General features: G+C 45.5%; 1 protein-coding gene across 4 annotated transcripts in view; it reads right to left on the reverse strand.

The window, feature by feature from the left end:
• klf12b (Kruppel like factor 12b) overlaps positions 1-23,814 on the reverse strand; it is a 39,434-nt gene extending 15,620 nt beyond the window's left edge. The window contains exons 1-2 of one of the 4 annotated variants that reach the window (XM_076081930.1): positions 23,659-23,814; positions 7,628-7,710 (exon numbers count right to left, since the gene is read on the reverse strand). In XM_076081930.1, the coding sequence (XP_075938045.1) occupies positions 7,628-7,693 (66 nt within the window). In that variant the 5' untranslated portion in view covers positions 7,694-7,710; positions 23,659-23,814. Of the gene's footprint in view, positions 1-4,070; positions 4,177-7,627; positions 7,711-9,784; positions 9,903-23,368; positions 23,630-23,658 lie in introns of those variants that run through there. The other 3 variants (XM_076081929.1, XM_076081931.1, XM_076081933.1) reach the window with 3 other exon arrangements.
• Positions 23,815-24,235: the final 421 nt, after the last annotated feature.

Consider the following 24,235-nt stretch of genomic DNA (forward strand, 5'->3'; position numbering starts at 1 on the left):
GGCTCCTCGCGTCTTTTGTTAAAATGTGATGTAGCAGAATGTAGACTCGCAATGTTCGAGTGTGGGAGGGGTGCTCGAGCGTGTGGTGTTGATCCTCAAACTTCAGAGGCTGAGTCACATTTAGGGCCATCGGGGAGTGAGTACATTCAGGATTGTTTTACTAATCATACAGGAAAAAGCTCGTTAAAGTAGAGGGGAAAACTTAAAAACTCGAGCTCCAATCGCAGCTGCCGCAGATATGAAAAACACTCTGTACTGTGGATTCTCATCCTCACTTTTGTTTTGGAGACTGACATTTCTTTCCCCTTATGTAATGCTGGCTGAGAGTGGATGTGTGGTGAATTACGAATTCTTCTGAGTGGTGTGTGTGTGTGTGTGTGTGTGTGTGTGTTCTTTTATGTAGTAGCCTGCTATTTTTACTCCAGACTTGTATACTCGTCTTCGGCCTACAGTCGGTGTTATGACCCCATGAATTAAGAAGCACTTCTCTCTGTGTAACTCCTCCTCAGTTGGAAAACAAAGCCTACCTCATGAATGGCCTCTGATGACCTCTGACCCTGTAGGGGTTCAGCTCAGGGTCAGTGGTGTCAAGGTCAGGGTTCACAGCACATTATGGCCTGCTTCATAATACCACCCACCAAGCCCTTTACTGTGTTTTTACACAATTTTATGTATAAAAATATGTTGCTGTTTTTGTTTTTTGGGGGGGGGGGGGGGGGGGGCATTATATTAAGGCTTTTTTTTTACATATCATGTGAATATAAACAGCCATAGGCATGACAACTGAAATACGCTTATTACCAAGTGTTTACAACAGTTTGTATGATTTCTCACGAAAAGTTCATGCAAATTTTTTATGCGAAAAGACAGCAACGCGTGTCGATTTACGCTTGTTACATGCATGCATAAACTTACGTCTTCACAGGAAACAACTCAGCTGGGTTTAGGCAACAATACTACTTGGTTAGGTTTAGGAAAATATCATGAAATACTTAGTTAGGTTGAGGCAACAAAGCTACTTAGTTAAGTAAAAGATTGTTGTTTTGGTTAATTACTACGGAAGTGCGGTTACTGAAATATATTACCTACGTGACAAATACTTCTCATTGCCGACAGGGAGCGAACAGCGGTCTCCTGGGTGAATGATCGGTGTTTATTGGACCCATCCACCTCCACTCCCTGCTGCCATGCATGGGTTTATTTTGTGATCTTTATACTTCTGCAATCCTGATTACGTGGATAACAAACTATTTCTGTGGGATATCTACATATTCTTTTGTAGGTATTGCTAAGAACACTGGATGACACCAGCCGAAAAAATTGGATGAGTTGAAATCATCATGCTTGCTTTGCAGAAACTTCTAAAAAAAGTAGTATTTATAACTAATAGTTCAATAGTTATAGTTGGCTGAAAAAAATAGAATGCGATTTCTTCTGGGAGACCTAACCTCCTTTTATAAAGACATACACAATTATTAGATAAGTCAACAATATAGTATTTGTAAATTAGTATACTAAAAGCAGCTGTAGCCGTGGAGCTAATGAATGAGCCACTGATGGTGAAGCAGGAATGAAGTAGATGATGCCAATCAGCTGATGCAAGCTCTTCTTTATTATTCCTAACGCCATGCTCCACATTCCAGTTGCAAATGTCGGCTGTGGGGTTGTTTTGCCCACTCATAATGCTAATATATTCCTGGGGCGATTGTGAAGTTATCACTCTGATGGGTGGAGAATCAGGTGACTCTGAGTTTGCAGAGAAAGAATTAGTTGTGCTCATTGTTGTTATACTGACAATATTCATAAGCTCAAAAACGCATACATTTCAGTCACAGCTGACCCTCGTCAGCATAGAACACTTTACTTTAAGCCCCTCTATTTAGCATCTATGAGAAGTACAGCATGCATTTAAAGGAACAGTGTGTAGCATTTAGGGGAAACTATTGGCAGAAATGGAATATGATATTAATAAGTATATTTTCTTTAGCATATATCCACCTGAAAATGTTCTTTACCTTAGAATGAGCTGTTTATATCTACATACGAGCCGTTGGCCATGTTTCTACAGTAGCCCAAAACGGACAAACCTAACACTGGCTCTAGAAACGTGGGCCACCTCAGTCCTCCTACATGCTTGGCACACGGGAGGAGTTGAAGTTGAACCTCCCAGCTAGATGCTGCCAAATCTTACACACTGCACCTTTATTGAATGATTTATAACCATTATAAAACATATAAAGTAACGTGTCACAGCAACGTTATCTAGTCTAGTCTCTCTCTCTTTTCTGCTATTTTCTCCTTCATTTGAGGGACGACAATGTAGAAAAGGGGGAGAGAGAGGTGTGGCACGCAACAAAGGTCCCATGGACGGAATCAAACCTAGGACACTGCGGTTATATGGCATGTAATGTAAAACGCTCTAAGTTTAGTCTCTCTCCACCAAAAGATCCCTCCGTGGGCTATCTAAGTTTTCATTCGATTTTATTCCAGCTAGTAAACCTGCCATTTAACTATCTATCCAATTTGCCACTCCACAGCTTTACCTTCAGAAACATTTCAAATGAAATATCACTTGGTGTATAATATGCATGTTTGTGGTGTCAAATGTCCTCAGTGCTTCTCTTGCATCAACTCCCACATCAGCGCCATGCAGCCTTTCTTGACAGACCCTCAGGCTATCATCCAGCTGCTTTTGCACGGGATCTCTCCGTGTTTGCATGTTCTGTATAGGATGCGAGTGTCACGGACCGCCTGGAGCTATACTGCCTCGAGGCTTTGAAGTCATTAGATCCATTGAGGCTGATCTCTGTGTAGAAATCTTGTCTTTCTCAGTGAGTGCTCTCAGAGAGTGTCTAGTTGGCTGCGGAAGTTCCGCAGTGTCGCCAGCTCTCCCTACGTCTGAAAGAAGTCAGAGGAAAGGGAGGAAGCTGAAGATAATGTATTTGTGCCAACCACGAGTGGAATCGGAATGCTGTTCAGTAATATTTTGCGATTAACAAAACAGTTGTTCTGATTGGCTGCGCCACGTTCAAAGCTGTTGTGGCAAAAGTACACACATCCGTTCATGCAATTGAATATTTTTTAACTGTAGTCATGTTTTCCTTAAAAACACAAAGTTATTTAATATATCTTTCTGTTACGTCTGTTGTTTTAATCTGGAAATACTGGCCTAGAGTTATCAAATATCTCAAATATATAAATTATAGTCTAAATTTGGTTAGCAGTCTAATACCAACATAGTATTTGGAACACTATGAATATCTATGGTTTGCTGAATGTAGGTGTCTTTTGTGTCTAGTACTTTCATAACAGCAACGAGCCACACAGAAATGTTACGTGCAGCATGTGATTGTACTACCTAACACTACAAACGCTACGTTTTTAGCTAAGCGACTAACAAAATCATAGCATATTGAATTTCTCAACATTGTTCTCCGGATGTTATCTTTAGCAGACCTGACTGAGAGTTAGTCGAGCACAAGACATGAAATGTGTCCTTACTGTAAGTAATGCAGTGTTACTGGTGATTAAATCACTAAAATGTTTATCTGTGATTTGATTCAAGGTATAAGAGGACTCCTGAGCTAACCAACTGTTAAACAACAACATCCAGCAAGCTAACATTAGCTAACTTTTCAACCATTCAAATTTGGGGAAAATTTGTTATATTTGAGCTCAAATTGTCGGCTCAAATTCAAAAATTCCTCTTACTGTACTTGCTGCATGTCCTGCTGCCATTTCAATAATCTAGGTCACGGCTGTTCTTTTAGCTAACGCAAATGCAACTAACGTTAGCTTAACGCTAGCTTGTCAATCAAGTGATGCAGTGGAGGCACATCGAAATGTTTATTCTCGACATTTTAGTTAATTTCAAAAAAGTGTTAAAAAAAAAAAAAAAAAGTGAATTTGAACAAATTACGCGTTAGTTCAAATTTGTTATTTGTGAAAAGTGACAGCCCCAATATCCGACCAAGTATGATAGATTGTGGCAAAACACCTGAGAGAGCGGGAGACGGATGGATTCCACTTTTCATCTGTATTTAAAAAAAGGAATGTGCTTTCTGACTCACTTTCATTTTAGAATCTTCTTGTTTGTTGGAGGAGTGATCAAGACGGTTGGGAATACAGTCTGTTACTGACAACCTGTTCAAAAATTGGCCAATCCTGCTGTGGCTCCTGTGCGAAAAGGTCAAAACAACAGAGCGTGTAGTGTTACACTAAAGTGAAAACAGGTTAGGTTCTCAGACTCATCTCAACCAGCACAAATGGAAAAAAACTTAAGCCACCCACTGCTCTCATTTTGACAGTTATAAACACATGTATGCGCCCAATCCTACACATACTCACACTCTCCGACACACACACACACACACACACACACACTGATATGCTCGACCAGCCTGCCTGCCTCTGTCCTCATGCCATTGTCTTTATTAGGGGATACTGAGGAGCGGGGCAGATTTTCCAGCCCCTTGCGGGCGAATCGTCTATCAAGGCAGACCATTTCCAGCAAGCCCTTGGCCCCCCGCCACCCAAATGAAGACCACATTTCTGCAGCAGCGCTAAACTGTCTGTCTGCATCTGCCGTCTAGAAAGGGAAGCGCAGTCTGTTTAGGGGCGAAGATTTGGATCTCGGCGCACTTCAGAAAGAGCTGTGTGGGCTGCAGTGCTCACATCCTGTCTGTGACGTGACTGACATCACTGCAATGTATGGAGGATGACTTCAAAACCCCAGGTAACAGGTAGCAGCTCGGGAGCACGGCACTCAAACCCTTGAGCCGCAGCCGAGTGCGAGGACACCCACAAGGCCGGCCACCTGCTGCCTGTCTGTCGAGCCCTTAGATGTGGAGAGACAGATTTGATTCTTATCAATACTAAGCACCTACGCAGCCAAACGACTGACGCTGCCTGATGGGTTATCAGCGGCTGCTATTTTCCTCATTCATCATGAGCTAATGCTCTCAGTTTCTCCGTCTCGACGGAAACTATTTAGCTGCTCTCCCACGGAGTGCCCTCGGTGATGTGTTAGGGGCCGGGATATTATTGATATGCTATGAATGGAAATCGATAATAACCGAACACTAATTCATCAAGATTACAAATATTAAATGGCCAGCACCCGCTGCACACACAGCTGTGGCAGCCACACAAAAAGCCCTTGTAGCCTAGCAACAGCTTCTCCATAACAAGACCACTTTATTTCTAGGTATGTCGGACCAGAGAGCACTGATACTGTACGTGGGCCGTGAAAAACCTCCATTACTCCCAACATGGTCAACACAAGCACAGTCTATTTCAACATAAAACTCAAAAATAGAATTGTGCGTTTTGAGCAAAGCCAACGCAAATTTAAAAACTCAGAATCCCTTGTAGGGATAATTAACTTCTTCTGTGTGATAAATTCATATTGAGTGACAGACCCGACACAGAGGTGACAGAGAGCACTGCGAGAGAAACGGCGGAGGAAGAGATGGAGCTGTGATAAGCGTTTTGCGGAGGAAGAGCACAGTTGTGTTTGTCCGTGCGCACAAGAGAGAGAGAGAGATTCCTCGTGTGTGTTTGTGAAGAAGAAGAAGAAGGGTATGGGGAGGACGAAGGGAAGTTGAGGGACGTGAAGGGGCAGGGACGGACTGAGATAGATAAGATTTTGATTTTCCCGTGTGACCCTCCTCCCCGGAGCAGCGGCTACATCTGCGCAATCATCCCCCCAGCCAGAACAGATCCCCCCCCCCCCCCCTCCCCCCGATGCATTCCTGCTCCAGCTGTGGCTCTCCTCCTCTCCTCGGTCCCTCTCCCCTTCCTGCTAACTACCATGCTCTCCGACCACTCCTCTTATGCCCTGTCCACACTACTCCGTTTCTCCTTGGATGCAGATTTGTCAAATAGAAACGATCTCTGTCCACACGGGAGTTTCAGCATCATTCTCGAGTTGATCTGCGTCCACACGGCAGCCGTAGAAGGCAGACAGCACGTGACCATTAACTACACTGGGCATGCGCGTGACGGTGTAAACAGGAAGTGAATTGCTTACTTAGTTAAAAAAAATAAAATAATACGACAGAGTAATAAAGTAGTCTTTAATAATGAAAGGTTGTATTTGATACTTAAGATCTTCCTCTAAAATCTCCCTCTATAAACTCAAACAGACACAGTTCGTGGAAAGTTTTAGAAGTTTTATTTTTCAGATGTAGTTACAGCGTCTCTCTCTCTCTCTCCAAATTTACTTTAACATCAACACTTACACAAACGTTTACTAGATTATGGGTCCATCAATGTGGTCAACACACGTCTCTCACTCGTTTCCTCCGTGTTGTTGATGTCTGTTCTCACTAGTAGCTCTGAACGTCATGTCCGCCTAGCTAGCTTCTAAGCTAATTTTAACATTACCGCCAATGGAGAAATGCTAACCGCGATTAGCATTACAGCGCTCATTACAGTGCTCTCTCTCTCTCACATCAAATTTACTTTAAAATCAACACTTACACGTAAACGTTTACTAGAATATGGGTCCATAAATGTGGTCAACACACGTCTCTCACTCTATTCTGCTCTTGCTTCGTGCAGGAAAGCTTAGCAGATCGCTAACAGTAGATCCGTGAAATAAAGACCATGGAATCCATAGAAGAGTTTCAAGACTTCAGTGTGAATCTTTATTTGTAAAACTGTGGAAACACAATATGAAATATGGCTTTACGAACTGTCCCTATACACATTACATGAATACAAAACAACAATCCATGATATAGCCAGCATGTAACATGTCCGCCTAGCTAGCTTCTAAGCTAATTTTAACATTACCGCCAATGGAGAAATGCTAACCGCGATTAGCATTTAATACAACACAAATGTTATATTAAACACGCGAATAGAATATATCTACGTACATCTTTTCATGCTTCATAAATACATACTTACAGACTAAGGTCTATCAAGGCTACCAAACGGAAGAAGTAAAACGTTAGTGCAGCGTGTCTTCTCATTAGAATCTAAAAACAACACGCTGCTCCATAGGGCTGATGCCGGTCACGCCGCTCGCTAATCACTCCAATAACAGCTGCTTCCTCCACAGAAATGCAGACTTTTACTGCATAGCTGCTGCTAGCTGTTGTGCTAGCAGCAACATCATGTAGCTGTTGTGCTAGCAGCAACGCTTGTAGCCCAGTTTGTTTTCTTCCGGGTACGGGTCACGTGATAGTGAGTGTGACGAATCAGGGACGGAGACGTCATGGTTGCCAAGAACCAATCCAGTAGCGAACACGGGTGTGGGCGTAATTTTTTCTAAGCACATCCGTATCCGACCGTCCACACGCAAACGCAACCCCGGAGTTCTCAAATACCTCCAACCTCGCCGGAGTCTTCAGATTCCTCCGTTTAGGGTGCTCCAAAACTCCGGCGTAGTGTGGCTGCTCAGTGTAAACGTAGCAAATACGGAGTAAAGACGGAGTAATGTGGACAGGGCCTTAGTCCCCCCCAACACTCACTCTATCACTCACTCACTCACTCACTCACTCGTGTAGGCCTGGGAGTAATTACGAAGCCCATTGCCAGGAGGAGGAAAGGCGGAAAGGAAAGCAGGAAAAAAAAGAAAGAAAAAGGAGAATTGTCTGGAAAACAACTGCTCTCTTACCCCTTGTTCCGATTCCAGGGGCTCAGCTTTGACTCGGACTGCAGGCATTCCGTCAAGCATTAACATCCTGTTTCTTAGGCTGCCTGCAAAAGGAAACAGAGGAGGTGTAAGACGGGTGTTTTAGCATCACTAAGCAGGTCTTGTTGTTCACACATGGACATCCACGGTGTTGTGCCTGCACCCACTGGGAGATAAACACACTTTAAATAGACACAAATTCATGTTTTTTAAAGCCGCCAGAAGCTGACAGACAAAAGGTGCACACGAACTGTGTGAACTCAGCCGGTGCACAGCGTGACTCCCTCCTCTCCATGATGACGATTTTCAATTGCCTGGTGGGCTGCTGCAGGGCTACTACGCTTTAATAACACTGACTAAAAATCCTCTTAAGGCTTCAATGGAATACAAATACTTGCTTTGATATACTGTTAATCAGCCACACAACGTGTCCTCTCCAACCACTGACAAGTTAAATAACCGATACTCGGAAATAGAACAACAATATTTCATACTCATGATAATATGTGTGATATTAATATGATCGCACTGACACACATGCAAACACACACACACTTGTACCCCCCCCCCCCCCCCTCGCTGCCTCGGAGCACTGTGCCTCTGCAAAGCGGGCAGTGGTGTCAGGCTCCTCAGCTCCGTGCTGTGGCTTTAAGAGGGGATACTCAGACGGAGCCAATGACAACAATGCATGTTCCGTATTCCCCCCCCCCGACCTGAGGTAACCCTTCCTCTTATTATTTTAGCAGCAGTGGATGGAGGAATGCAAGCAAGGCAAATCGACTCTAAACATCTCTATTACTCTCCACGGCTGGCACCGGCAGCAGGATGTGTGGCCCGGTCCTTGCAAACTATTCTGACCACCTCAGCTCTAACATCCATGTGGCTGGTCCAGTAATCAAGATTTAATTTTTTTTTTTACTCACCAGAAGATCCACTCAAGATAGTTATGAAAAACATGTCTTTTTACTGATTTCAATAAGAACTGCAAAAGAAATAGATCATTGAAAGACAGGTATTGTTCCAGCAGCTCCTAGACTCTGAAGCGAAAGGCTCATCCTGACTGCGCTTGTGTGCAAGGGAGCTTTTCCAAAGAGGGAGGATTTGCTCTCTCAATCTGCAACCCCCCCTCCCCCCCAGATCTCGCCTCTCAGGTCTAAGTCCCTCAGGTACCCTGGCTATGCTGCTATTGTATTGTTGTCCAGGATGTCCTTCGGCTTCAGGTCTTGGTAGGCCCAGATAGCGTTGCCATGGCAACGGCTGGGTGGGTGCAGCCTCGGTCCAGCCTCGAGCCATGTGTTTGAGAAGAGGAAGAGAGAGGAGGCAGACAGGGAGGTTTTGTTTCTCCTCAAAGATGACCACCATTGTGGTAGAGGCTTTTTCTCCTTCTCAGAGAAAAGAACTATATATGTTTTTAGGAAGCAGATTTTCTCAGGGGGCGCATTTCACTTTTTCAACAGGTTATTTTTCTGAGCCTCAGAAAAGTTTTACCTCATCCAAACTTATTTGTTCGCTACGCTTAAAGCATGCACTCCTGTTACTGTAAGTACAAAAAAATAAAAACACCTTTTCACAGCTTGTCAAAGTTGCACATTTCTCGAGAGCAAACACCTTTTTTTTCTCCAATGTGCACAGCCCAGCTAATCCAGTGGTGTGTGAGATCACCTTCCTAATGAACTGGCCTGCAGCGGGCTGTTCATAGCAAAATCAATGGCCGTTGCATACGTCTGCTCGTGACTGTAATGACCAAAGAGCTAACAGCGGTGGGAGAGAGCCCAACACTGAGTAATGAGCTAACAGGGGGGGGGGGGGGGGCTCTGCTCATTGAAGAACACTTTGACCGAAGTCAACTGCTTTCGCTCCCGTGGAAGGAGCGCGTCGGCCAGTTAGCGCCTCAGGATAACAAACCAAAAAAGATTTTTTTTTTAAAAACAGTGATGGAGCTTGAAATGAGGAGAATTTGTTCGAGGTAATAAACCAACGTGCATCTAGTGTTCTCTGTCACTACATTTGGTCTGCAGTGCGGATGGCTTAGGCAACCAGCAGTGTGCTGTCCATCAGCGGTATGAGGCTCTGTGTGTGGGAGATGGAGAGAGCGAGGGGGGGGGGGGGTTAGAGGGAAACAGGGTAGATTAAGATCACCTTTCCATTTGCTGCACTCTGAAATGAAATGGCCTTCCCAGGTGTGTGGGGGAGTTAGATGGAGAGGAGGAGGGCAGTGGAGTGTTGAGGCATCTATCTATCTCTCTCTCTCTCTCTCTCTCTCTCTCTCTCTCTCTCTCTCTCTCTCTCCTATACCCACCCTCCCGTCCCCATCGAAATCCCTCGAATGAAAAAAAAAAAGGTAAAAGGAGCAGGTGAAGATTGAGGCCAGTCCGAGCAGCAGAAAAAAAAAAATATCTATATATATATATATATATGTATGTATCTTTTTTTCTGCTGCTCGGACTCGGATATATACATACATATTTCAGGGTCTGCTGCTCTCTTCACTTTTTTTCTGTTTGTGCTTGTTTGTGCGTCTGCTGCATTTCAAAGGCTGAACTGAAACTCCCACCGCATCCATGACCTCAGGTCCAGCTATTTACAAGTTGGCCGATGGCCTCGTGCTGATGGAGGCGATAGCGACGAGCTGGAGTGGAAGGATAAAGGCCAACCCTGAACAGACTAGCTGGATCAATTAGAGGTGGCAAACGACTGAAACGCTGAGACCGAATGATGACCTCGAACACCGGTGACATCATCCATGCCTACATGTGCAGCTGTATAAACCCATAAACACATTTCAACCTACAAAACCAATCTGCGAGAGCGCGTTCGGCTTCATCTCGCTTGTGCTGTGAGCTCTTGTTCTCTCAGCACACGCGAGCTGTGAAGACGGATCCTGCTTAACGCCGTCTCTGGGTGTTCGCTCTCACGGCGCGACGAAGACATTTTCTGTTAGAGTGAAAGTTAAGCTTAAACAAACTCGCAAAACCAGATTTAGTGTCTGGCTGCTTGTACCATCTCCGCTTTCCCGCTCATCTTCCCTCTTGCACGCACTCCAACGCCACACACGCCCCTGAAAACGTACTGTAACAGACGGTTACCCCCCCCCCCCGCCGATGCTTTGTTCCCAATGTCGAGCGCCCACAGCTACCGGGTGCATCTGTGTCCCAGAGGCTGGACCTGCTGCCACACAGGGCGGGGATGGGAGAGAGGGTGATGGAAGAAGAAAAAAAAAAAGAGTTGAGGGGAAAGGGGAAGGGGTTCAGTGAATTATGGGAGAAACATGAGGAAGTGTTGAGGAAGGTGATAGCAAGAGAAGTGGGTGAGGGTGGGGGCTGGTTGGAGTCGCTGGCAGGGAGCAGTGGTTAGGGAAGCGAGCGAGGGGAGTTGAAGAGGTTGAGGAGGGGTGGGGTGGTGGGGGGGAGGGGGTTAACGGGGAGGAGGGGCGGGAGTCAGAGAAGCGAGAGAGGGTAGAGAGGGGATATGGACCCGAGCCAAGGCCCGGTCGAGCGCAAAGCACACGGTGCAAGAATGCCAACAGACCCCCTCCCCCCACCCGGTCCTCTACCAAAGAGAGGAGAGGAAGGAAAGAAAAAAAGGAAACAGCAAGGAAAAAATGTTGCAAATCATAGAACAAATGGTTAACTTGTGCTTCAAGTGTAAATGCACGAAATGGGGCGGAGCTGTTAGGTGATTTGAGATGAGCAATTGCTGTGTTTTGCCCTCACTGTGTGCGCCACTGGCCTCTTTGCTGCAGCTCACTTCCCTCTTCTGTGCCCCCTGGACACCCCCAATGTGTCACACTGGCCTGATAAGCAGCCCCACGACCGCTAGCTCCACCAGCACACTCCTCCACTTCCTCTCCCAGTGCAGCAACTTTTAAGAAAAGTAGCGACCATGTTCACGACATGCTAAGAGAACACTTTAATAACATAAAATACATGTTTGGTAATGAAAGATGAATTGTGTTTGCAAGCAGCGTAGACACAATAGAGCCACAGCTGAATCCCAGCTGATTTTCTAACCTCAGTCAGCTTCACGTTAAGCTGCGTCTGCTCATGACCTCATCTCGTTGGCCTCATTCCGGTCTTGAGAGCCCATTCACACGGCTCCCTGCAGAGTTACCGCTTAAAGAGTAACTGCACCCAGGCAAATAACGGCCGTTTGAGTGGTCGAAAGATTCGAAGAGACTTGAACCTTAAAAAGAGTTCAGTGCTGCCCTACGAAGCCAGAACGCAAAAATAACCTATTTAGTAACAGTAACAATCACACTTTTTGACATCTGTTTCACTGTGTAAAAGATAAGACATCATGGAAATGTGTAGTGTAAATAGAGGTAAAAAAAAAAAGGACAAACTACCTAGCCTAGCAAATGCTAATATAACTATTTTTTTTTCCTGCAATGAAAAAAAAATCTATTTAGAAAATTCAACATTTGTAATTTAGTTTTTTACACCGCATTAATAAGGTAGAGGCTGGATGTAATCAGAAGAAAGAAAACGCTACATAGCTTAGATGCCATTTGGATTGCCCAAATATAGATTGTCCTAACATTAGGGGGGGTGATGGTCATCTTCGTCATCATCATCATCATCATAATACACTTTGGCGAAGTAGCCTTCAAACTTCAAACCCTTCCTTCTAAATGTCACCGCTGTCTGCAGAGTGCTGCAATGCTTTTCCTCCACACGAGATCTAATGCGGAGTCCCTCTTTAGAACGGTAAGATGAGCAAGTGGAAAACTCAAAGTGAAGAAGCTCCCACGCTGTGTTCTCTTCCTCTGTGCACACCAAAGCTTGAGATGAACTCTCAAATTACCTAAATGGGAGTGCTTATTTCGTGTAAATGTGTAGAACAGCAATTTAGTGTTGTAGAATATAGAGTTGTGCACTCACAAGAGACGGCTCAAAGTCTCTCTAAACAAAAACACACAGGACCCTACATTTCCCATAATGCAACAAATGCTTTTTTTCCCCCATTAGACCGTCTCAGACAGATAAATGTCCACATCTTTCAAATTGATGTACCACATTTGTAACACAGACATATACTTTACACAAACCTCCCTGCAGAGCCAAGGAAGACATCTCTGTAGACAGATTCTGCAGATATATGTAGACTCTGTAGGCAATGGGACAAGATTTTGCCATCGTAAGCGTTCTGGTTTGTTGTCTGTGTAGTTTTGGCCAATCATGTTCCGGTAGGCTTTAATTTGCAGGTAAATAGTCCGGAAGGAGAGCAAAAGAGGCAGAACCCATTGGCCGAAATGCAATCCGAGGAAACTGCCGGCTATCGTCTGTCGATGTATCGCTTTTTATTGGTTTAAAATAAGCTTTTCAACCGGCTACTTCTGAAACAATCCGGTCGCACACGTCGTCTCTCAAATACAAACTCAAATCTCACATCTCAAGTTGCTAATCGGGCCGTAAACAAGGATCAGTGCACAGAAAAGGAAGTCTTGGCCCGGATATCACCTGGCCACACCGGAACCCCATGAAAAATAGCCGCTTGTTCTTCGTCGGACCGATTAAACAGTGACGACGACGTTTTTATGTGTGTGTCTGTGTGAGCAAGGTGCGTGTTTTCTCCCTCAGACTTCAACTCCTGGATGTACTGCGATGGACATGGTCTGTATATATATATATATATATATATATATTTCTTCTAGTCATTTCTGGCACTCTGTGAATGGTCTCAGAATTTCCATTTCATAAGCCGTATTTTCCTTGGCAGGAGCAGCGAGCGGAGTCTTTTGGATGCTTCTGGGACATTTTTGAATGGGGCTCAAGAGAGCAGAGTGCTGCTACCTCCGCCGCTCATAGAAGTGTGGACTTCGCTAAACCCCCGACAAGCACAATGGCACCAAAGTGTAGTTCATATGCACTACCCCTTTAGGGTTAAAACCCCTTAGAGATGCACTCAGCTGATGCACTTTACCTCAAAACACCCTGCCCTTTTCCCCTGGGAACAGCTTTCTTCATGAAAACAGTTATTATTAGACAGAGCACACTGCTCGTGTACTGGATGTTTTCATCTCTTGGACATACTGCCAAACTTGGGGAGCTTATCAGGTCCCATCAATTTAGACGGGATGTCGTCCTCTATCTGCCTGACGCCGTACGGGCTTCGCGTGTCGTCCGATTTGATGTGGCGCACATGAATGACTGCACTCAAGACGTGCGGCCTGCAATTCAAGACCCATCTAACGGTTCCCTCTCTTTACATCACAAAGCTGGGAAGCACGATTAATAGAGGGTGATTATATTTAAAGAGCCTGTCACCAAAGTATGCTAAGACTCATCACTGTACGGATATGTTATTGGCAAAAATGATTGTCAAAAAATGCCATGCACAGATTTAAAAAACATAAGTAAGTGTTTATAAAACTAAAGACACAGACGGAGACGGACCAAAAGATGCACACTAAACCATTATGCACATGCAGGCTGAACGGAGAACGCAAAGGGTGAGTATTGATCCGTACGTTAGAATACAAATCAAGCTCCATTGTGGTGAAAACTAGCTTTGAGGCGGGAAAAAACGTCACATTTGTGACCCAGTTTAGAACAAAACGGCAGAGTGTGGAAGTCTCCGAAGACCACACACCTTTGCTTTCATAGCTTTGGATAATCTATTTCATAGTGGACAGCAAGTCATCGGGTGCCATGTAAAGCCAAAGATCCTGTGTTCAGAGGGATTTGATGCAGTATCTGTGTGTGGAAATATGGGCTCAGCAACAAGGTGGAGTGCCACATTCTTTCTTATCCCTGCACAATGACCTCATTATGTGAGGTCCTGTAACGCATCTCATGCAAAACAAATGTTCCTTCATTTACGGTACAGTCTAGTAAAAAGTAAATTCTGTGTTTGATAAAGAGCAGTGAACTGAGCCCAAACCAGTTGATAACCATGCAAATGCACAGAAAACACACACACACACACACACACACACATACATACGCAAACACCACACACTTGCACACCAGCAAGGCCCGCCGAAGTTCCCATATTCTGGTGGATTGCCCTTGGGTCCTTGCTATTTCTGCCAGGGGCACGGGGATCCTGTGTCAGTAATCCTGTCGGGATGAGGGGGATGAGGTCGCCGGATGCAGCTCAAGTCCACTGCCTTCACTACCACACACACACACACACACACACACACACACACACACACACGTATACACATGGAAATAAACTGTAGGAGTCTGAGTGGACACTACATACAGCACCTCTACTGTGTCAGTGTGTTTACTACCATTTTTTAATAAAAGGTGCTCAAACAGTGGGCAGAAACGCAGCTAAACATGCTGGACAACAATCTCACATACTGTCACACACTTTAAAATCAGCCCTAACACACTTATATAAACCAGGCAGAAGACAGTTAAATAGAAGTTGTGTCAGTAATAACACTTACAACCAGATATGTCTCTAGTGTCTCTTTAAAATGTCAAATGTTAGGATAAAAAAACTCACCTTGAATTTCTCTATTAGCCTGTATATAAAAATCGTTTTTCTCAACAGGTCAAAGGGGAAATCTTTTGTGATTTGTTTTTCTTCTAAGCCTTTTGCAAAAAGCTCCCCCACCTCCGCCAACACCACCTCCGTCCCTTCTCAGGCCTTGTGAAACTGTGGTAAATGAAGAAGCTGCTTATTCTGAGAGGAAACACTCAAAGCGAAAAAGAAGAGTCAGACTGTCTGGTTTGTCTGTCTCCGTCTGTGTGACAAACCAACTTCTTACAGAGCTGACTTCCTGAGTCCCTGCTGCGTTCTACAACCTGGCTACCCCACACACACACCTACACACACACACACACACACACACCTACACCTACACACACACACACACCTACACACACACACACACACACACACACACACACACACACACACACACACACACACACACACCTTGTGACCTCTGCCTGCAACCGCAGTGAACCATATTTATCTTCGATTAAGAGACAGACGCACACAAACACACACACACACAAACTCTGTCTCTCAATATTTCAGCTCTGCCCGTGGAAGAAGAATATAGATGCCCATTCAACACAAACAGCCACCCACACACACCTACAGTGTGCGCACAAACTGTACTAACAAGACACACACACACACACACATACACCCTCCTCCACAGTGCTCCGGAGAGAGGTAAACAGAAGAGTCTGACATCCTCTTGCATCATGTTGCCTCAAATGCAGCAGAGAAACAGCTAAACAGGCTGTGACCGTGACAGCTCTAAAGGGAGGTGGCATTACTCAAGCGAGCTTCCACTTAGAAGTCAAAGCAATTTGTGACACAATCATAGACCGGTTTATGACCAATTGAAGATCATTCTCGATCAGAAAGAGAGAGTTAAATATTCCGCGCGAGGGCTGGATTTGGTTTCGGCGGTGAAGAAACCACAAACAAATGGCACAAAACAGCTCCTTAAAGAGCCGATACGCCACGAGGTCGTCTCGCTTCAACGTAATCGGGTGACCTCTCTGGAACACCCTTCACACACACATGCACACACACACACACACACACCTTGGTAAATGCAGTAGGGTCAGTGGCTGTGCGTCTAAAATAGCCTCTGACACAAAAACCTCACTTGTACCAAAGGAGGGGGAGGTGGAGCCGAGTGAAGCAGGATCAACGCGCGTTGGTCGACGCAGGGCTTCTCAGGGAGACACTGCGATATTCTCTGCATGTTTATGGTGAAGATGACAAACTGTCGGGAGGTAGAGAGAATGAGGCTGGCTCCGGTGAATCAATACAAAACAAATGGGGAAAAAAAGCACTCTGTGACTCTGTTCTAGTCCCTTATTTACTCTCAGTGCACAGGTTCCCGGTTGAGCTGACCACGCTGCAGCGCTTAATGATCATCTGAAACCGACAGAGGTGCATTGTGGGCACGGTCCTGGACAGAATTCACAGTGAATAAAAAAAAATGTCAAAAGAAACGGTGAATACTGTCTTATGTGAGGAAACCACACCAAAAGAAAAGTAGAAATACCAAATTTTGTAGCCGGCATTAAGAATAAAACCCCACGAGGAACACGTCGAAGATCAAAGCGTAACGAGGTGAATCCCAGTCGTTGCTCCTCTCTTGAAGGTTATAGCTGCCATTCAGTGTGCTGCAGCAGAGGGTCAGAGGGGAACCCTGCTCTCTCTATCTCTGGCCCTAACAGGGAGAAGTGGGATGCATTAGATTAGCCGTCCTCACAATAACCTGCATCCTTCCAAACCACCACCCACCCACATATACTCTCTCTCTCTTCCTCTCCTCCTCTCCCCGAGGGGAGGCCAGTGCACTCCTGCCCTAATGGGGGATTCTTGGGAGTAGGCTACTGCCTTTTATCCCCTTAGGCTCCGACAGTGTATGTGCATGTTTACGTGCACTCGCTTGTGTTACAACATGTATGTCTGAATACGTGTGTGTGTGTGTTTCTATGTGAGCGATCCCCCTCCCCCCAACCATATGCACTATGTACATACCACTCACAATGGCCTGGTCTACTGAACGCATCGCGGCACATGTGCACTCACATGCACTCTCAAAGATCGACCTAGATGTTTTACAATAACGATGCACAATGCAAGCATGCAGAGGCACCGACGCACTGACTCATCCACAGTATCCACAGTGTGTGCAAGTTGCATTAGAAACAATATCAGCTCAAACACTTAAACACTCTTTTTTTTTTTTGCCTTTCTCCCTGTGCCTGTGCACTTTATTTCACTCACTATCTCCTGCGATACAAACAAAGCTATATGCATACACAAACAAACACATGTGCGTTTCACTATTAACAGTCCTGCAGGGGTCCTCTTGGTGCAGCGGCTCGATGTGCCCCCCCTACCCAACCTCTGTGCTGACACAACCGAACGGCCAATAACGGACCGACCAAAACATCCTAACACATTTTTATTCGGTGAGCGGTTATTCTCACTCACCATGTTTTTCCCCCCCTCGGTTTGACCCATTCCAGCTCTCTTGGTCTCACTCAATAAAAGCCGGCAGCTGTGTTTACCTCCATTACTCATGCGCTCACGCCTTCACCTTCATCATTTCCCCCCTCCCTTGTTGGACAGATATCCGTGCTGATACCTGGTCGCGGCAGCTAATTGAGAGGAGTTATGGTCCATGGCTCGAGCCTACATTTCGGTTGAGTTACGGCCAAAAGGGTCTGTGGAATGCCACAGGCACCCCCCTACCGAAATGGATTCCACATGTTGTTTGCAAAATGTCCTTGACCTGCAGCACAACTGGAAACAAAGTTTGCTGCAGCATCCTTTACGCAGGTCTGCTGAAACCATCTGCACTGAGGCTGGAGAGGTTGCAGCTCCCCAAAGATTCTGCAAAGGGGGAAACTCTTAATTTAAAACCAGCAAAAAAAAAAAAGAAGAAGGGTCCAACACTCTGAAAATGCTGACTTTGAACGCTCTTCCATCCTCTTGGCTTCCTTCCATTTCTCTTTCCTGCTGTCCACCAGCCGTGTCAGGCGAAAGGGGGAAACACACACTTGGCCCTTCCATTGACATACCTTTCCATCCGCGCCGTGGAAACATGTGGAGCAAACTTAAAATCTGAGTCTGGGGGGGGAAAGCTCTGCTAAATTAGTCACTTCCAGTAAGCACTGAGTGTGCTCTAGAGATGGTGTCATTACTGGGAGAAAAAAAAAAAACTTGGATCGCTGAGCTGGTCAGGCAACATCATCTTACATTCTGCCCTTCCTTTGTTGGCAGTTTTTCTTTCTGTCAAAAGATAAGCTGGGTTGCTCTAGAGAGGGTTCCAACTGTGAAAAGAATTACACAGAGCAACGCAGTAGAAATTCAAAATACTCACGGTGACGTTTGATAAGCTGAAATCGCCCATTTTACATTGTAGTTCTCTCTGTCTGTGTTCACTTTTTGGACTATCAACCTCAGATTCACTGGCTGTTGCACAACACTTTCCGTACTCTCTCTCTCTCTCTCTCTCTCTCTCAGTCACAAAACACACACACACACACACACACACACACACACACACACACACACACACACACACACACACACACACACACACACACACACACACACACACACACACTCCGGCACTCCATGTACAACCTCAACTGAAATTTTGGTCAACAAACGTGGGCTGGACACCGGGGCCGAAGGTTGAATCCACAAGAGAGATAGCAGAGGGAGAGAACATTTTGTCATCTTCTTGACATAGTGAAATAACAGCCCCCCCCCCCCCCCCCGCCAGCTAACAGTCGTTGCCTATGAATGCAAAAAAGTCCAACGTATGGAACTACCGACGCACATCTCGCCATTCAGGAGGAAACAGCAAAAAACCTTTTGGATGTTTAACCCTCTCAACCGTTTTTGTGCTGTCGATTTCTTGGGGCAGGTACATCTATCCATAAACAAAGAAGTTTATTAGTAAACTATTTGGGTGCTGTCTGTCTCACACATTGTATACGCATGCCCTTGACATGCTAGTCCATTGTAAGATCTGCGTGTGTCGTTGTGTATGCCTGTTCGGGGTCTGTGCACACGGAGGTCTCTCGTGGCTGAAAATTCCAGGGTTTGACGCAACGCCACCTCTTTTGAGGTGTGTGTGTGTGTGTGGGGGGGTGCACAGGATATCCCAGAATGCACCTTGAGCACAACCAACCTCCATGACCTGCCTCCCTCCTTTTGTGGCTTTGCAGCCACAGACCCCCGAATGAGGAGTCCAGCTGTACAGCGCACTGCAGTCTATCCACAATCAATGGCGATACACTCCATAACACCCACATGGATCAATGATACAGCAGTCGGTCAATATGGCAGCGGTTAACCCAGCTGATTAGGGGGGGCGATAGCGGGAATGTCACATCTCCCCGGATGAGACAGTGAGCGTACTTGTTCAGTTCTCGGACCGCACATACTAGAGCACAGCGCTTCCTCCTGAAAGATTCCGTCTGTCGACGCGAGTCCAATTTGTGCGTTTGTGATCTGTGGCGGACAGATAATGCATTTAGTGGGGGGCAATCCCGCCGTGCAATTAAGTGTGCCGGGCACAGCGGTGATGATGGACAGATAGAGTCTATCTGTTGGGGGATTGGCTTTTTAATTGAGTCCCCCCCACCTGCACCGATCTCTATCGTAAGCTCTTGGACCGTGGCTGGGGTGGAGGTGGGGGGTTGATTCAATGAAGGAGTCAGAGTGACAGTATAGCAGCTTGATGCTGCTGCTGTGGGGAGGGGGGAAACAACTAGGTACCACATCATAATGTTTGTGATAATACCATTATAGTTGGATTTTTACAAGCGTATGTACAGCATTAACAAGCAGACGTTAACAACAAAAGAAGACGACACAACCAACTTATTTCATCATCTCAAGGTGAAGCACCTAGTTGAGTGCTGGGAGAGTGCCAAACAAACAGACGAACGACATCGCTGCATCCCAACAAGAAGTCAGCTAACACTCAAGAACTTTCTCCAATTCCAAACCAAGTCAGAACCTAACCAAATCTGAATCATAGCGTTAAGATTGTCTTGCTATATTCATGCCAATCAGGGCGTCAGATCAAAAAAATGCATGTTTTTGTTCTAGAGAGCATCGACAAAAATCTTTTTTTGTTTTGAAGTATTGACCAAGTGTACTCAAAATGACAAGACAGAAAAAGTAAATTGCCAAAGTGATTCAGTTTTTTTTTTTTGCTAAAGATGCCAAAGGAAACATTTGAAAAGGACATAACAACTCTGCGGAAAATTCTGTGAGAAGACAGCAGCTAAAAGTGGAAATAATTACAAATCCGACTCAAATCGGTTCATTCAAAGATTCGTAGTGACTTTTTCTCTAAGCTAACCAATCACATCATTCTTCAGCTGAATTTTAGTAAAGGTATCAGTAAGTGAACCCATCACAGTTCATTCCGCTGCAGCTTTCAGCTCACTGATACATACAGACTGTTGCTAGTTCAAGCAAGGTGGCAACCTCCACGTCTGAAAAGTAAAGCCAATGTAGAAGTGACTTAAACCTGCATTCTCTCTAATGGCCATCAGGGGGCGACTCCTCTGGTTGTATAGAACTCTATGAGAAAATGACTCTACTTCTCTCTTGAGAACTTTGAGCTACATGCTAACGCCAGCACAATAGCAGGCTCGCAGTGACGATGCTAACACACTGATGTTTAGCTGGAATCGTGTTCACCGTGTTCATAATCTCAGTTTAGAGTGTTAGCATTTGTTAATTAGTTAATTTTTGTTAATTAAGTACAAAGTCTATAGCCTACCCAGTTTCATGTCATTCAATACAAAACTGTTGAGACATTTCCCTTAAAACCACAAACGTGAGCCTCGTGATAGGCAAAAAAGTCAGAACATCACTAAAGTCATCAGGAAAAGGCTGCAACTTCCGAAACATCACAAAAGTGAAGCTAAACTTGCATTCTTTCTAATGGCCATCAGGGGGCAAAAAGAAGTCTGATTGTATTGAAGTCTATGAGAAAGTGACTCTACTTCTCTCTTGATTTATTACCTCAGTAAACATTGTAAACATGAGTTTATGGTCTCAATCTATAGTTTCAAGTCTTCTTCAATACAGCATGATGTTCACTTTGTAAATTATGGTCCATTTAGAGTCAAATAGACCATAAAGTGAAGTATGCTTTAGGGCGGGCGGGGCTACTTTGTGATTGACAGGTCGCTGCCAAAGCATTGTCTGGTCTGGGAGTTGTTTGTGTTTTTGTCCTATAACTTGAACCCTTTCACAGTGTTTTTATTTCATAAGGGTTAATTATAACATTTTGGTTGCCATAAAAATGTCGACATGGTGACTTCGTCCACTTCTTATATACAGTCCACGGTTCAAGCGTTTATGTTCATATATTCATATGTTCATATATTTTCTATTTGTGTGTTATGACATAAAGATTGTTTCCATGGCTTTTGTGGTCTTTCGATATGCTTTAAATAATACTGCGCATCCAGACTGGGCTGCTGACAGTCTGCAGTGAGAGGAGCTCCACTGCTAAAAAGCCACCGATTTGTTAAGTGACAATGGTGGTTCATTAGAGTCAGTTCAGTTTGGAAGACTAAGTGTTAAAGATTTTTTCGTACAAGTACGGAACGCCACTAGTGGCAGCTACACTATCTAATTGTGACCGTGACACCTCAACACAGCGGCCACGTGGTTCAATGTCGCAGCACTAACATTAAAGTGCATTTCACCTTTTCGTCGTAAGTACCGCGATCCCATTACCCCGCAGAATTATGCTACTTTTTCAGGTGACACCACCCTGTCCGTTTCGGAGCCCCGATACGACTCTCCCTCGCCGCTCATGCTCACGGAGTCTTCTCCGCATGTGTGGTAATATCAGCCTGGTTATTCATGCACAGGGAGAAGGGCCCTTTGTAAATGGAGGGTTTAAATGGGCTCTAATCTTACTCGCTGAACATCCATGAGCTGCAGGGGGTCTCTTCCACACACACACACATGACCAAACCCCCCTCCCTTTTTTCCGTTTTTTTTTTTGCGTGGATGAGACCCCCACTTAAATGCACACAAACACATACACACAAACACACCTCTGTCACACAGTTAAAGGCAAGGTTGGGCCTCTCCGCAACGCGGGGGTAAAGTCACAGAGGTCAGTGCTCAGTTTCCACATCAAACCCAGGAGCAGAGGCCAGAGTCTCACTCCCCCCCCCCGTGCTGGATGTACAAATGCCTTTGCTGTCAGCTCTGCCCTGGTCCCCTGTAATTGAAAATAACAGCCAAGGGCCAGCCCCCGGCCACTCTCTCCAACCTGGTGGCCCCCCTGCCTCTCTGACAGCCACCCATCAATACCAATGACTATTACCCTGGAAGTGAGAGCGCTGCCGATGACATCCAAGACACCACCCCTGCAACACCCCCACACACACACACACACACACCCCCTCCAGTGTCCTTCCTCCGCTACCCGAGCCTCCTAATGTTTAACCCGTTGCTAACAGCCTCGTTTCTGTCTCTATTGTGCTACAGTAGGAAACGGTGGGCAAACAAGCCTGCGTCTCTCTCTTTCACACACACACACACACACACACACACACACACACACACACACACACACACACACACACACACACACACACACACACACACACACACCAATGCTTCACACAAATGCACACACACACACAACTCTCTCAAGGCATGCACGGAACTCTGACAAGCAGCAAACTTTTCTTTCTTTTTTTTATTTTCCCAGCGAGAAGTGTTGAGAATTTTGGTGCCGTCTCACTGCACTCCTCTTGTAGCCCCCCCACCACCACCACCACCACAGTCAGTACTGTTCTACACCGCTGCTACACTGCTCGGCCTGACATGTTCAGAAGTTTCTCTCGAGCTAAAATAAGTAAGACGTGTTAGGGTTTCGAAACCGGGTGTGCCCGCACTGTAGAAAGTCAGGATGCTGTGTATTCACTTTTGTGTCATGACAGCTTGTGCATTTACGTTGGGAAAAAATGTGTGTTTCAGGTCCAGTCCAGCACCATGCAGGGTCTCTTGTTTCCTCCACCCCCCCCCCCCCCACACACACACACACACACACTGACAGACACCAAGCACAATGCCATAGGTGATCTGAGCTGTCACGTCTGCTTTGACAGGGAAATGACAGCTGAACGAGACACACTGAACAAGCACAAAGCCCAGCCGACGTGACAAACGCAGCACACAGCCAAGCAGCAGAGGAACAGGACGGAAAAGAAATGCACAGACCTTGTCAGAAGCTGCAGAGCCGGTGGAGACTGTTTTTCCCTTCCTACAATCCTCTCTGTCTCCTCTCCTCCTCTCCCTCTCCTCTCTTCTCTCCTCTCACTCCGCTTGGCGTGTAGGCGTGTGTGTGTGTGTGTGTGTGTGTGTGTGTGTGTGTGACAGTGAGTGAGTGAGTGTGAGTGCATGTGAGTGAGCAGCTCCCTCCCCTTCTGCCTCTCAGCTGCTTGGCTCAGGCAGTTCTCAGGAAATGAATGGGAGCGCACAGAGAACTGTTGTACTTGCAAACGACTTACCCCGAGTCACATGATCCGCTAAATGTAGGGTGGGCCGGTGGGTGGAGGCTTCATAAGCGAAGGGGAAGACAATATACTCTAAGCTTTAACAGCATGCATCGAATTACACAGGGGCCCCTCCGGGGAGGTTTCCGACGCGTCCGCTCTCTGCCAGCCCGTGCTCTTCACTCTCTACCCCTGCCGGAGCGCGGCGGAGAGCCCCAGGCCGGGGGGGGGGGGGGGCACCGGCCGGAGCACCTCCCCGTTTAAAGGGGACGGAGAGGAAGGTGTAGGCGGACGTGAAAGAAAAGGGTGGGGGGACAGTTCATTATTTCAACTGTTTGGTTTATAGACTACAAGTTCAGTCATGTGACAGTTTTCTTTTCTTTTCTTTTTTTGCGAATTTGCAAATGTTATGATAGTCGTAAATAAAATACAATTGTATTAATTATTTGAATAAAAGCATTTTAACAGTTGGTCTAACTGTAAAGAAAGTTAGTTGGATTAGTTTGATAATCAATAAAAAATGCTCCAAATGTGATTCATGTAAACTGATTGTTTTTGTATTTTAGACAGTTGGACAAAAAAGTAATTTATT

This window comes from Anarhichas minor, unplaced genomic scaffold (genome assembly GCF_050575085.1).
Source record: "Anarhichas minor isolate MPS153535 unplaced genomic scaffold, ASM5057508v1 ptg000087l, whole genome shotgun sequence".
In the NCBI taxonomy this organism is placed as follows: domain Eukaryota; kingdom Metazoa; phylum Chordata; class Actinopteri; order Perciformes; family Anarhichadidae; genus Anarhichas; species Anarhichas minor.